Source organism: Thalia democratica, chromosome 6 (genome assembly GCF_965202585.1).
Source record: "Thalia democratica chromosome 6, ktThaDemo2.hap1.1, whole genome shotgun sequence".
NCBI lineage: Eukaryota > Metazoa > Chordata > Thaliacea > Salpida > Salpidae > Thalia > Thalia democratica.
The window spans coordinates 16,879,328-16,895,053 of record NC_139170.1 but is presented as its reverse complement, the minus strand read 5'-3'; the positions used below and the strand labels follow the sequence as shown (position 1 = coordinate 16,895,053).

The 15,726-nt window shown below is 27.3% G+C and overlaps 1 protein-coding gene across 1 annotated transcript; it reads right to left on the bottom strand.

Moving 5' to 3' along the window:
* Nucleotides 1–515: 515 nt before the first annotated feature.
* LOC145837934 (eukaryotic translation elongation factor 2-like) lies at nt 516–14,019 on the bottom strand. The gene is made up of 13 exons (XM_082945427.1): nt 13,838–14,019; nt 12,804–12,985; nt 12,470–12,678; nt 12,004–12,237; nt 11,554–11,667; nt 11,014–11,105; nt 10,447–10,689; nt 8,625–8,725; nt 8,172–8,437; nt 5,087–5,266; nt 4,375–4,554; nt 3,197–3,512; nt 516–709 (listed from the first exon to the last, which is right to left on the bottom strand). The coding sequence occupies exons 1-13, from the start codon at nt 14,017–14,019 to the stop codon at nt 516–518; spliced, it is 2,493 nt and encodes an 830-aa protein (XP_082801553.1).
* Between the last annotated feature and the right edge of the window lie 1,707 nt (nt 14,020–15,726).

Below are 15,726 nucleotides of genomic sequence, written 5' to 3'. Positions count from 1 at the left end.
CAGTAATTTTTAATATAGTGCTTAAACACTGTTAGTAAATGAAAATGTTTTTTTTTAATTAGGTGTTTATTTAACAAAATATATAGTATAATATGTATCTACAATTTTATAGATATTTATTTACTTTGGTTTTTGCTTTTTAAAGAACTCGCCATAAACAACAATCTTTTATAGATAACTAGATTTAATACCGATGAAATTAAAGCTATACAAGTTTTTAATTTTATAACCCTTTATTAATGATAATTAAGTCGTAAATATATGATGCAGTTTGTACATAGTGTTTTAATTCAACATATCACGACTTTTAACATGTTTTTGGATAACTTTTCAACTTTGTTTTGGTTGGCGCATTTTTATAATAAATTTTATTCTAACAAGTATTTATAATCTAAATAGGCATTCTATGTGTAGATAAAAGTTATATAAAATAATAGAGTGAATAAAAATAAAACTTTCTCTAGTGTGACTAAAAAAAATTACCACTAAAATGGCACAAGTTTTGAAAATTCATTCTACAATTTGTCGTAGAATTTGTCCAAGGCAGGAACATCGGGCTTAAGTCCCTTCCTTTTTCTAGTCTCCGATATTATCTGCATGAGCTTGCTATTGGGATCTTCCATGTCTCCTGGGAGCTCCTGCCAATGATCGAAGACGCACTGAGGGAAGGCTTGACCACCAGATTGTACATGTAGAGAATTAGTAAATCCTGTTTGAAATAATTAAGCTTAGCTAGATTGTTCTTTAAAAATAGAATATTGTTTTGAACAATCTTAAAGTAAATTTTTTGTATGACTATTTTATCCTACCCGAATTTTTCTAAAAATGTTTTTCCATACTTAATTAAACTTACAGTAAAAAATACGTTATTTTATAAGCCTTGTAATAGGATATCAAGTTGCACTTGATTACTGTTTAGATTTGGTTGGAAGTTTTGAGTTAAAAGTTCATTCAAGCGGTTATGAGAAAACTCTTAAAGTCAAGTTTTATACTGATGCAAGTTTGATACAGTTGAAAAATGGAAAAATAAAGTGCAGAAATTACTGATGTAACGTTGCAAAAAGTTAAGAACGCTACTACATAAATCAGCCACAGAAAGAGTGGGGGATTCTAGCCACAGCCTGCTGCAGTAAACATGATAATGAAAAATAGACATTTATATTGTTTTCTTGTGTTTTATAAAGTGTTTTTTATTAGTGTTATTTTCATAAGTATTTCTTATTTACATTTTAAGTAAATAAACCTTATTTTGTTTTATACATTCTTAAAGTATATTCTTGCTATATTTAATCTTGTGTAAAGGTTTTGACCACATTTAAGGTATTTTCTAAATTTGATGTTCATTATATATTTGTTAGTGTTTGCAATTGTTCTTTATATAAAATATTTTAACTCATGTCATGCCTAGCCTTTCATAGAGTAGCCCTAAGTATTATCGAATATAAGCATTTAGTATAAGTTTAGTTTATGATCTAAAGGTACCTACATCTATAGGTCACAGCCTTATAAAATTGTTATAAAAAGCCTTAATTTAAAGATCTTAAAAATAAGTTATATTTGGGCTAAGTGATTTAAATATCAAGCTATGTATTTGGAAAACAATTAATAATTCTATTTGGTTAAGACAGGCGTTATTAAATAAAAAATAATCTAAATAAAAGGCAACTCGCAAGGGCAAACAAGGTAAAGAAAGTGATTTAAGAGATGAGATGAAGGAAATGAAAGATATGTTAACCCTCTTAATAGAAGAAAAAAAGGGCATGAAAAAGACTATTGACTCAGTGGATAAGTCACTTGAGTTTATATGAAAGATTTATTTAAAGTCAAATTTAAAGAAATGATGTTGGAAAGTTCTGAAATGAAACAAAAAACTTTTTTTTGGAAAAAGAAAACAAAGATTTAAACAAAGTTTAAAAACAAGTCAATGAGAAGTCAATGGAGAATATATTAAACCTTAATTTTATAAAAGATATCAGAAGGTCAACAGTATAGTTTTAAGTGGGGTTGGAGAGAAAGATGGTGATAAACTACTGAAGTATCTCTAGAAATACTTAAAAAAGTAGATCCGGAAATTAAAAAAAAAATTGCCTGTTTATTGGTTAAAAAATAAAAGAAATGACAAGAAAGAAAAATTATAGTGTCCTAATTTTAGTAAAACTTGTATCCTGTAGAAAAACAAATGAATACTCTAAAAATAAAAAAATGTCAAGTGTAAAATTTCAATCTACAAAGAAAGTATACTACAACAAAAATATCACATACAGGAACCGGAAACTGTTCACCACAGCACTTCAGTTCAAAAGACAATAAAACTGGAAATTTTTAGTGACAATAAATGGCATTGTTCACTTAAAAAAAAATAAAAAGTCACACATTTATCCAGTGCGAAAAAAAGAAGACGATGTAAGTATAAAATTTTAATTCAATAACATTTTAAGTAAATTTTTTTATGAAGATTAGACATTTTATTGTTTCTGTTAACTATTGTTTTTTTTTTAAGAAATAACATTTAGCTTAATAACAATTCTGATTTGAAAAACATTTTTTCTTCTACTACTAATTTTTTCTAAAAAGTTATTTCTAAACAGTTACAGTTAGTTATTTAAAGTTATTAAAAAACTATGCAATAATTTATTTATCTATTTAAATGTGAAATTATTTTTACTGTTCAATTAAATTTATTAGATAAATTTAAAAAAACACTGTTAGCACAAAATACTGATAAAATTTAACATAAAAATTTTTCAGTGTATCATATTTTTACTTTCTTTAAAGGAGTTGTAACCTATCATTCAAGTATTAAACTGTTGGCTATTAGTATTGTTTGTCTCATTTTATAAATTTATTTAAAGTTGTTTTTTTTTTAGTTCTTATGATACTATACAAATTTTCAAGTACATATTTATACACAAAATTCAGTTAATTTTTGTTTATTTTTTTTATTTTGTCTAACTTATTGTTTTAATAATAAGATTTGAATATTTAAATGATAAAAAAATAAATCTAATAGCTCGTAAAATATTTTATAAGTATGTGGTGTACAACTAAATAGCCAAAAAATTCCTTTGTACACCAGGTCCTCAGACCAAACATTTTGAGCGCTTTTTTAATGTTCAACAAACAATATATATTTAATTAATTTTATCTTTTATTAACATTATAATTATATTTTATCTCAGCAAAATACAAAACCTACCGAAAGACTCGTTGACAGGCAAGTAAGCCTTGACTTGGAAGAGAGGAGTTCCTGGTTGTTTGAATTCATCAAAGACGTGACCTCTTTTTTTGTGAAGAACTCTGTAGATTCCACTAACAGCGTTTTCTGGACACTGAATGTCGACCAAGAAAACAGGTTCGAGTAGTTTTGGCTTTGCAGTGAGCTGGCAAGCGTAAAGGACACGACGAGCAGTTTGAACTATCTGACCGCCTCCTCTGTGGATAGCATCAGCGTGAAGTGCCACATCTAAAATATCAAAACGGCAACCTCTCATATTTTCTTCGCACAAGACTCCCTGAAAATAAAAAATTCTTTGGTCAGAATATGAATTTTAGCGGCAGATAAGTTTTATGAGTTCTTATTAGAATTTAAAAATAAATATCCTAAACTTAATTATAAACCTTTTTGGACTGAACTAGGTATACTTTTTTTATTACTGCTAAATACACTTACTCTTTGCAAATAATCTCTAAGTTTTACAAATGTGGACTTACTCGCAAAAAATTTTAATTAAAATTTTTGTACTAAATCATAACTAGTTTTACATGATGAAAAATGATAAACAAAACATTTTTCAAAATTTTACTATGATGTATAGTAAAAAAAAATAGCTAGATCTTGCATAAAATATTTAAACAAGCCTTACAAAGACAAACGAAAATAAGCAAAATATAATGGAAATAAATTGTAACTATAATTAATAAACAAGCGGAAAGCTATTAACTTTTCTTAAATATTAAATGAAACTTATGTACTATTTAGGAAATCATGATGCAAAAATAAAACAACTCTGACTAAGAAATAGTTTAGAGTGAAGATATTCTAAAAATAAAAAAACAAAAGTCAGTTTTTTTGGTCAAAATAAAAAATGACAGATTTTGCCAGTTAAATTTACAAAATTCCTTAAGTTCAAAAACTTATAATTCAAAGTTTTCAAAACTATTTTTTAAAAGGATCCATTAAAGTAATTAAAAAAAAGTTATGGCTTTCTTTAACAAGATTACTCAAAAAATAACATTGAAATAGCCTAAGACTTTTTTTGCTCTTCAACAATAACTCAAGAATATCTAGTGTAAGTTTTAAAACTACCAATTAAGCCATTTAAGACTCAAGAATATCTAGGTGAGTTTCTGAAGCTTTATTTTGGAAATATTTACCTCTTTAGAGGCCCATTGAAAGCCAGTAACGACAGAATTCTTGATTTCATTCAAGTACTGGACAGCCCTGGTACAATCCACAAGCAAGTTTGGTCCTGTGATATTTGGTCCGAAAGACCAAACCTTACGGGCGTTGTTTATGTCCCAATTGTATTTATTAGCCAAGAAACTTCCATGAATCTGTAATAATTAAAAAAAATATAAATTAATATTTTTAGTTTATAACTTTGAGTTTTAGTTTACATTTTTCCTATGATAATATAACGGTTTCTCATTTTATACAGTAATATAATTCAATAGTAAAGATTTAGGTTTTATGTAGTTATACATATATGTCTAAAGCAGATATAAGAAGTGTGTTTGAAAATAGTAAAGTCAACAGAGCCACAAAAGAAAGCCTGATACAACTTGAAAGAAAAAATAATATCAAGTATAAACTATTGGAAAGAGAAATCAATAACTTGAAAGATGAGTATGAACAGAAAATCAAATAAGTAAGAACTAGCATTTAAAAAATTGTTCTACTCTCTTGAATAGAAAATTAGTTTGCTACATAGGAGTCTTATGGATTTGAAAAGATTTTACCAGCAAATTTGAGAATTTTGACATGATATACTTTATTTGTTGGGTTGAATACTGACTTTTTTTAAAGTTAGCTAAAGTACTTACTATAACTTCCCTAAACTACTGTTTTACTGCCTTTTTTGTTTACCTGTGGATCAGTTCTTGGGTTGCATTCTTGAACGTCTTCATCTATGTCTTTAGGGAGACCTTTTTGTAATGGTCTGGCCTTCATGAACAATCTGTTGTGCTTGTTGGGTGATTTAGAGATACACATACGGTCTGATTCTTCAGTGACGGTTTCTCTGTATGAAACGACTGGATCAGATTTCTGTAGAACAATAAAAATTGTATTATTGATTAATTTGTAATTTTAAGTTTTAGTATATCAAGCATGTTGTTTTCAGCATTTAGGGTTGTCGTCATTTTATTTCAGACCCATATCCGTTAAATAATAACATCATTAACAACATACTGCTAAATTAGTGGTCTTCAAGGTGTACACTGGTACACACTAGTGTACACGAATTTTTTTTTGGGTGCACGAAATTTTTAGGAAACATGAAACTCATTTAAGGTGCACAAAAGTTTTAGATTGCACAAAAAATATTTAAGTCTTATTATATTGATTTAGTTTAAGCGACATAGTTCAATATTAAAGTTCAATCTAGCCCTGGTCATAATAATCACTGATAGTAAAAAAAAATATATAATAAACCACTAAGGTTGTTAAACAGCCAAATTGTAAAAACTTAAACTAAATATATCATATTTGCATAAGTTCTCCTTTTCACAAACAACATGATCTTATCAAGGTTTTTAATATTTCTTACTCTGTAATATCAATTTAAAATTTTTGAAGTCAGTACTAGTTCGGAGAAGATGGTTTATTTCTTCTACTACCAACCAAAGTTTGTAAAAATTGTTCATACTAAAAATAATAATAATATATTTAAAGACATACATTTCTAAGTATGATTGGTAATAAATCTTTATATATGTAAATGAAAAGTACAGGGTTGAATAAATAAAACTATTTAAAGAACCCCCAGAACACATCTAAATTAGTAAATGCTTCTTCTTGTACTGGTGAATTAAACTTCAACTTAATATTTAATAGTCTGGTTAATCAACATAAAGTTTAATCATAATTTTCAAACTAAATTGTTGGTCTACATCAGGGGTCAGCAGGCAAATGGTGTCCGCAGGCTTAATTTCAAGTTTTCAAAATCTTTGGGGGCCGCAGTTTTAGTGACTTTAAACAATCTATTGGTTTGATTTTAGTCACACTAATAAAAGCTTTTATTTCATTTATTATTTTAAATGACTATTAGCTTCACATTCAATGCTTATTTAAATTATAAATATTTAATTGAATAAAATTTACATAGAGTAATATACTTAAGTCTTAATAAACTTTGTACTATCTTAATTGTTAATTACTTTAAGTTAATATTGTTTTTATTTTACTTACAACCTAACTATCTATAAAAACCAAGCTTGAAAAACATGTACAAACCACTTTTATATATATTTTTTATATTATCTACCATTATTTTTATTCAAAAAATGTATAAACTATTAAAAATATTTTTTGCTATTTAGATATATTTCACACTTTTAAAAATGAGTAACTAGTTAACTAAAAAAACTAGTTACTATTTGTATTCTAAAACAAATTAAAACCAATTTTTTAATAAAATAAATGCTTGAATACTTTGATAGAGTTCCTAATTATTAATTAATTAGTCTTTTATATAGTTGCAACTTTGAAAGCAAAAACTAACCTAAGTTCATCAAAAGTTTTAAAATCTAAAAACTTGCTTTAAAAAACAAAGCTTAAATACCTAAAAAAAAATATCATCATCATACAAAAGTACATAATATGTAAAATACTAATAAAAATAACAATTATTAAACTACACAGCAGTCACAAAAACTGTTTTCAGAATTCCAAGATTTATTCAAAGTAGTTTAAAACAGAAACTTCACACACAAACACCTGAGTTTTCAAAAATGTCAAAAACAGGTTTAACCTAGTGAAAGTTTTTCAAATTTTCAAACTAGCCTGTTTGTTTGGAAACCCTGTTTTAAATTTTAAAAAACAAAGTGTATTAGCAGTGAAATAAGTATATACACAATAAGTCACAGAAGACACACTATTTCAAAAACACTAAATATATTTCGAGCAACTCTCTTCATTAGAGTGCAAAGCTAACAAGTAATAAGATTTTACAAACTTTTACAAACTTATATAGTAACCAAGTAATCATAAAGTAATCAAGAGATTAATAAAAGACAAAAGTAATTAGTAACAGTTAAAATCAAAAAAGTCCATTTACGTTTTAATTGATCTACTCTACAGTAAAACTAAACATAAATAAAATGAAAACAATCCTTACAAAATATTACGAAAATAAAGAAACAATATAGTACAAATTTTCGGGTCTAATTTTAGTGTGAATTAAGTACAAGAAAAAACCGTCTAAATAGTATAGCAAAAATAAAAAGATACTATTAAGCTGGTGATAACACAATACTATTATATATAAAAAATGTTGAAACATAAAAAAAATGTTATATGATATATTTTTTGTGTAAAATTGAAATTTAATTATTCCACATATAAAAACTGTTAAAAATTCTGGGTTTTTTTAAAAATTCTTAAATTTCAGGCTTTTCAGATTTCTTTAGCCTAAATTTTCAAATTCAAAGTTTTTCATAGTTTAAGGTTTTTGGCAACACTGATTGTTGACACTTATATGTTTACAATAGTATAAAGATATTTCAAGTTATAGCACCTGCAAGACTTAAAATTTAACATATGTTACAATTCAAATTGCTATAATCTATAAAATAAATAATAAATATAAATTGCCAATAAGCTATTTTAAAGTAACTATAGTAATTAATTTTATAAATTAAACAAAAGTAATTGATCAAGTCATATTATGTTTAATTTATACTCTTAAATGCTTAAAACAGGCTAAACTAACTATACTTGAATAGTAATAATGTACTCATAAGAGAAAACTTATAGAATTAAAGCAAAAAGATAGTGGATTTTCAAATGGCTACCTAGGCATAAAACATAAGTATATCGTAGTCCCACCACTAGCGGCACTTATCAAAATAAGATCTTAGGGTGCTCCGATTTTTTTTTCAGTTTAGTGTTCAAAGGTTTTGATAAGTTATAAGTTGACTTATATTGGTAAAAGTTAAGTTTACCAACAAACCTTAAGTAGGACACCAGCGTGGTCTTCTTCTAAATCCATCAAACAATACTTGATGTGCAATTCTCCAGATCCAGCAACGATACTTTCACCAGATTCTTCAATGATACATTGTACCATAGGATCGGATTTCGACAGACGTTTTAGCCCTTCGACCAATTTGGGCAAGTCTGAGGGTTTTTTTGCTTCAACAGCGATACGTACAACAGGTGAGACAGAAAAATTCATCTGTTTCATGTTGTGGGCGGTGGCAGATGTTGAAAGGGTACCTGGAAATAGTAATAAAATTGGGTAAGTTAATAGGAAATGTTTTTTTTTTCATATGTTTGGTCTTTTTATATAAAATCAGAATGATTTTAATTGTTTATCACAAAAAATTTATATTCTGAAGAAGAACTGGCAAATTAAAGTATTTTACTATTTTTATGCTAGTGTAATATAAATTCATTAACTTACCAGTTTTTACGAGGTACTGATCAACACCAAAGAGTCCGCAAATGTTACCGCAAGAAACATCTTCGATTGTTTTTATATAGCGTCCAATCATAAGAACCGTACTATTAAAAAAAATTCTAATTTTGTAAAGTATATTTAAATGTTTATAAGTTATAATTGATTTCATATAAACATGGTTGCCACAGATCAAGCTGAGAAAAGTTTCCTGACTTTTTACAAAAATTTTCCTGACTTTTCTAAATCAAACTCTTAATTTAAACTTATTCTAAAATACATAATCTAACACTTGAATTTATACAAAGATTTCAATCTAATTTTTTTACAGGTTAATTCAACAGTTTTTTTTTTCTGAACTAAATCATCAAACTTCAATTACATCAATTGAACCATCTGTGTATGATTGATGTATTTGCAATAAACAGCTCTATTAGCAAAATACTTGTATTACTACCTTGTAAACACAGCTTGTATGAAAAAAGACACAATATTTTAGCATTTCCTAGCATAAATGTATTTAAATAAACGAAACGACATATAAGGAACTTTTACAATTAAAAACTAAAAACGATAACGAACTTTTATAATTGAAACCTTAAAACAATAAAGAACTTAATCTTTTAGAACTTTTAAAAGTAAACTTTAGTCAGACTTAGTATAAAAGTTGTAAAACAACCTAAAAGGTAAAAATATCTAATAAAAAAAACACTTACTTAAAACATGTTTTACTTATATAAACTGTACACTTAGTTTAATAAAATACATCCCAAACTATTTGTTATAAAACCTAAAAACTAAAATTCAGTTAAAAAACAATATAGTTAAGTAACTGTAAAAAAATACACAAAAAGTTAACTATATATCTGTTGTATAAAATATTTCCTTTTATCATTTAGTATAACATTTGTAACAAATAAATAAACTCTTATTTATTTTGAAAACTTAAGTTATTCTACAAAAAATACAATTAATAAGTTAACTTAATCTTGGCATATACCTCTCTAATAACTTATTTTATAAATTTTAACAACTTTGAAGGAAATATAAAGAGGTAAAGTATACACATCAGTTTGTTACACAAAATACTAAATTAACTGCTTAATAATAAACAACGCAATTATTTACTTAAATAAAAAACACTTTGATTTTAAAATTATGCTAGATAAACTTTTGTGTATATATCAGTTTCACTATGGAAGTGTCCTTGCTACAGATCATCAGTACTAAAAAGCTTACAAAATCTGCTTTTTCAAGTAGTAGGGTACTTGTTCAATATGTTAATAGAAAATTTTTGCAGTTTTATAAAAGATATTTTACTAATTCATACCAGATGAAGTCATTGGAAATTAAACAATTTTGTAAGTTTCTAGGAAAATTTGGGAAATTTTCTGGCTTTAAAGGATTTTTAATTAGTTTTTACCATTTGAAGGGTTTGGAAAGAAAGGAATTTTGTAGATTTAAATTGACAAAATCTGACTTTTTCTTAATTTTATCAAATTTCCTAATTTTTTTCAAAACTCCCGATTTTTTCCTGACTAAAGTCATTTTTTAAATATTTCCTGATTTCCTGACTATGTGGCAACCCTGTATAGAGGATGAGTTTTTGGCTTGCTCTATTTTGTTTTTTTTTTGTACTGCTTACTTGCAGTTTACTCATAATGCCATTTATACATTAATGTGTCAAAACAATACATTGTTTTAACATGCAAACATCTTGCATAACTTAGTCTTTAAGCATAAAATATGTTAATTTAATAAGTTACTTATATTGGTTCAAAAAAGACAGTTGAACTAGTAACAAATTATTAATTAGGTGTTAGCAAACCTCTTAATAGGCTGGATTTTGAAATCTTCTTGATTTCCTGGGACATAGTTGGGTCCCATGATTCTTACTTTCAGCCCAGTTGCAACTTTACCCGCGAACACACGTCCGAAGGCATAGAAACGTCCTTTGTCAGTGGTCGGTACCATTTTGCTGACGTACATGCATAGGGGTCCGTTGGAGTCACAGTTCTTGATGGCAACTGTTACTTCATCGTCCTGGGGTCCTTCATACAAGAGTTCTCCTCTGATAATTAAGTTAATTGGTAAAGATAATTGTATTTAAGCATTAGAGGATCACTTTTATCTAAAGCAGAACTGGCAAACTAAAGTACCATTATTTTTTATTTAACTTGTTTTTACAATCAAAAAATATAAAGTCAATATATGTACTATATTAATACAAAATGTTTTGTTACCAAGTTAGTAATGAATTAAATTATTCAAACAACTCAAGTTAGTAATTGTTCAACCTAGTAAAGTTATCTTACACTTGTGTTCTATGGAAACGTTTAATTGTAATTTAACCAAGCTTTTTTTTAAAAACTCAAATTTTAATACTTGTTATAACCTGTATTTTTGGGCTATTACAGGTGATGGAATATGGATTGTGATCATCTCAAGGAGAGTGTCTCCAGCTGGGAGCCAGTGTTTCATGAAAGTCTGTAAAAATAATGGTTCTTAATAAGCTGTGTAAATCTTTATAGTTGGTATATATAATCTGTTGTTTTCAGAATTTAGGGTGTCTACAAAATTGATTCAGATCCATATCCGTTAAATGGTTACACCATCAAAAACATTTATTTCAACTTAACAAAGCTTTAAATTTTCATTCACAGCTTTTTAAAAACATTCATTTATATATTGAATGACCAAAATAAATATAATAGGTTCCATATAGACTTTAGCAACTATTAAATTCAACATTTTAACCTGACTAGTACTTTTTAAAATTTATAAATATTTAAGGAGCATGCACAGTAAGATGGATATCTATCAAAAATTTTATTTAGTAAAAACGATCGATCTTGATTACTACATATTTTCTTAATTTTTCAAGTATATATATACTTTCTATGAACACGAATTATTAATTTAGTTTATAACTGACCTTAAGAAGTTGCTTTCCGGCCTTAGCTCTTTCTTCATTTTTCAAAGTGACTCCAGTTTTTTCCAAAATGTTTTTAATCAATACATCGTCTTCTTTCATGAAAGCTCTTGTTGCCTATTAATTTATTTAATATTTATATAAGCACAAATTAGACTTTTTTCAAACTTATACAACCTATCAGTAGGTTGAGTTTAGCGAAAGTACATCAAATTGTAATTTAAACCCACACCAAAAATAAATAAAAAATAAATTATTATAACTCAGCCTGTTTTTAAATCAACCATTACAAGTGATTTTATCTTGAATTGAAAAAAAAAATTATATTCTTTTTTAAACAAACTGTTTAAATAATTTCTATCGATATTTGAAACCTTTTTACGACCAATTAAAAAAACTTTAACTCTTTTTGAAAATACTAAAAATTATGATTGTAAGATAATATAAACTCACTTTGTAAATTGGAGTGAGGACAAACATACAGAAACCTCTGATGTAGCCGTCCTTCATGGACTTGCTCCATTTGTTGGTCTTAGGGTTGAAACAATTGTCACTCCAAAACTTCTTGATTAATTTCTGCACATCAATACCAAATTTGATTGCATAAATTGAGGCGAACTGTTTTAAAGAGAAAGCCCATCCGTGAAGACCGGATCCGAAAACAACTGTTCCATTCTCTGGGCTGACCTGTAGTAGGTTAAACTTATAAAAGAGAGTTTTCAAGTTAAATATTTTATTTTTTATGAAATCAGGATGCATTTAATTCTTTATCACCAAAGTATATTCTAAAACAGAACTGTCAATTTACAGTATCATCATTTATATTTTTTATTTATACTAAGTAGTTTTGGTTATTAGATGCAATTGTAATAATAATTTTTTTAATAATTCTTGTATTGATTTTTGAAAGATTATTTACCTGTATATTACCCATTGGGCCATCTTCATCATTGTAGGTGGCAATTATGACATTGATGTTTTCAACGATCCTTTCGAAAGTCTTGTACAAAGACTCCTCATCAAGTTGCAGCTCTAGAAGTGCACGGTCCATTTTGTTCATGAAAACAATTGGCTTGATCCTTTCAAAGATTGCTTGACGGACTAAGTTTTCCGTTTGTACACAGACACCTATAAAAAGTTCAGTATTAATATACTTTTCTAAAATTTTACAAATAGTTATATTTTTAATTTACAGTCAGAATGAGTGTTATCACTTATATTAATTATAAACTATATTGAACTTAATTACTTACCGGAGACACAATCAACGACGACAAGAGCACCATCAGTGACACGGAGGGCAGCTGTTACCTCAAAAGAGAAATCAACGTGCCCGGGGGAGTCAATCAAGTTGATCAAGAAACAATTTCCGTCTTTTTCTTGTTTGATCCATACTAGGTCGGCTTCTCGCACTTGAAAGTGCATGGTGATGGCACTGTAGAAATTAAAAAAAAAATTAAAGAGCTCACGTTGTAAATTATTATCTAAATATTGAGTGTAAATAACATAGTTAGTTATCAGCAATAAAAATTCTAAAACAGAACTATCAAATTAAAAGTGTCGTTTTTCTCTTACTGAAAGTTTCTTGTTGTTAATTTCAAGTTATAAGACATACAGGCATACAAATTTAATTATGTAACTACTATTAATATTAACATATAAACTTATCAGTAAAGTTTAAAAAACCAGTATTTAATAAATTTAAGATTTACATACAGTTAATATAACATATGTACATATACATATTTATAATGATGTATTATCTAACTTACAACAATTCAGGGTTGCCACTAGTTTTTTCAAAAAATTTTTAAGATTTTCAAAACTTCTTCCAGGTTTTTAAAAGTACACACTTTTCGGTCAATTAATAGTTAAGAGTTAAGTAAAAGGTAAGAAACTATGTCAAACACTATAAAAACATTGAAAAGATACTTTAAAGAAACTTTAAATATGTTTTTTAATAAATAAGTGTTTAATGATGACAATAATTTTTTATTTATATGATAGATTTTTTGAGTAAAATCAAAATTTTTCAACTGAACATGTGAAAGTTGTTAAAATCTCAGGTATTTTTTTTTATTTTTTAAATTCCAGGTTTTTTTTGCCTAACTTATCAAATTCAAGGTTTTTAAAGGCTTTTCCAGGTTTCCAGGTAAAGTGGCAACCCTGTAACATACAAAATATTTCTTATAATTTTCAGACTATTGAGATAGACTGATTAATTTTTAAAAGTTACAAGAATTTATATTTATCTAATAAAAGACAAATCAGAATTTTTTTAACTTACGTTGATTTGATGGTAATACCACGTTCTTGTTCATCTTTTCTGGTGTCAGTGAAACGGGCTTCACCAGCCTTGGCACCAGCAATGATACCAGCTTTGCTGACAAGTGAGTCAGTGAGAGTTGACTTTCCGTGATGCATGTTCCCCATCATAGTAACGTTTCGTATATTGCTCTGCTTGTACATGGTCGCATGGATCTGGTCTACCTGGAACTTTGACTGAAAAAGATAAAACTTTTTTGAAAAATAAACTAACAAATTTAAATGGTATTACTAAAGTTATTAAAGCTTAGTTTTATCAATTAGACATTTTTATATAGTATGCAGCAATTATCAGTAAAAAAACTTATTGTTATATTATTATAAATAGATAAATTATAATAGAAATAATCAACAACAGTATAAGAAAATCTAATTAATATGACCAATGGAAAACTATACAAGAAGTAATCAAATGGTACAAAAATCTAGAAATGCATAAATACAAACCAATGAATTTTGACATAGAAGACTTTGTTTTATCAATAACAAAAAGATTACGAAAAGATGCTGTAACAATATTCGAAGTTTCACTTGTAAACCGTATTGTTTTTAAGAGAAAATTAAGAGTTATTGAACTTCCAACTCATGCCCGGGCAAGTCTGATGTAACAAAAAGTGAGAAAGAGAATAAAGAGAATGAAAGCGCATTTTTCTTTTATGTCGTATAGAGAATAAAAAAGAATGAGAGCGATTTTTTCTTTTAAGTTGTATTATAAAAACTGCATGATGCAACGATTCATTTGAACTTTTTTGGTCACAAACTGATAAAGTGAGACGACATACTGAGCTGGTTGTCAGAACCGCAAAGAGCTGCAGAGACTATTTACAGGAAAGATACTTGAATATTGGTATTGAGTTGTTTTATAAAGTTTTAGTTTATATATTTATAAATGTATTTGTTAGAATTAAAGTTTTTTATTTGAAGAAAGTTTTGTTATTCTCTTACTTTACATTTTATAGCTCTTTTGATTTTCAACAATTGATTTACTTAAAGCATTTTATACAGTTTCTAATATAAAGCATTTTTCACGTAAATGACAAACTTTTATAGTTATTGAAGTTTTTAACACGTAAAAGTATTATTGAGTTTTTTATGGTAACATAAAATTACAGTATTTTTTTACACAATTTACATATTTAATAGTTCTTGTAATTTTAACAAGTGATTTTGTATTCATTAAAGTTCGTTTAATAGAGAAACCCATTAAATTGTTGTGCCTGGTTATTTATAGTAGTATTGATATCTGGTAATACTTAGTCTAGGGTACAGTATAATTATTTCAAATCCCAGTAGTAAAGTAACACTCAGATTAAGTTCCAAGCTTAAACGTACTAGGGTAAATGAACCTTTGGATGTTGGTTCACTAACTTCCATTGGTATTAATAGCGTCTTCGAAAATAAGAATTATCAATCTTTTGGTAAACAGTTGATTGAAAAAATGTCATAGGAGGTCAAATAAAACAAAATGACATAGAGGGATCTTAACAAGTTGGCATGAGGAATGAACAACACAATGATTATGCTATTCAGATACAGCAAGCTGATAGTTTCGAGGACCTTGATATAGCTGAGCTCCGTAAGCAAGTTGCACAAGCCAAAATTAGGGCATATACTAGGCTAGAGAAAAAAAAGCAACTAGTTGAACAGTTGCGCTTGTATGAGAACGAAAGCAACAGGTCCATTTACAGCACCGTCAAAAAAAAGTCACCCATGCTAGTTTTACCCCAATAAGTCGTTTCATAGGGCCTAATGAATCATACATGGCAACTAATAAACACTATGATAATATAACATATGCTCGACTTAAGAGAGTGAAAGACTTCTCAAAACTGTTCCGTGATATCCACCTAA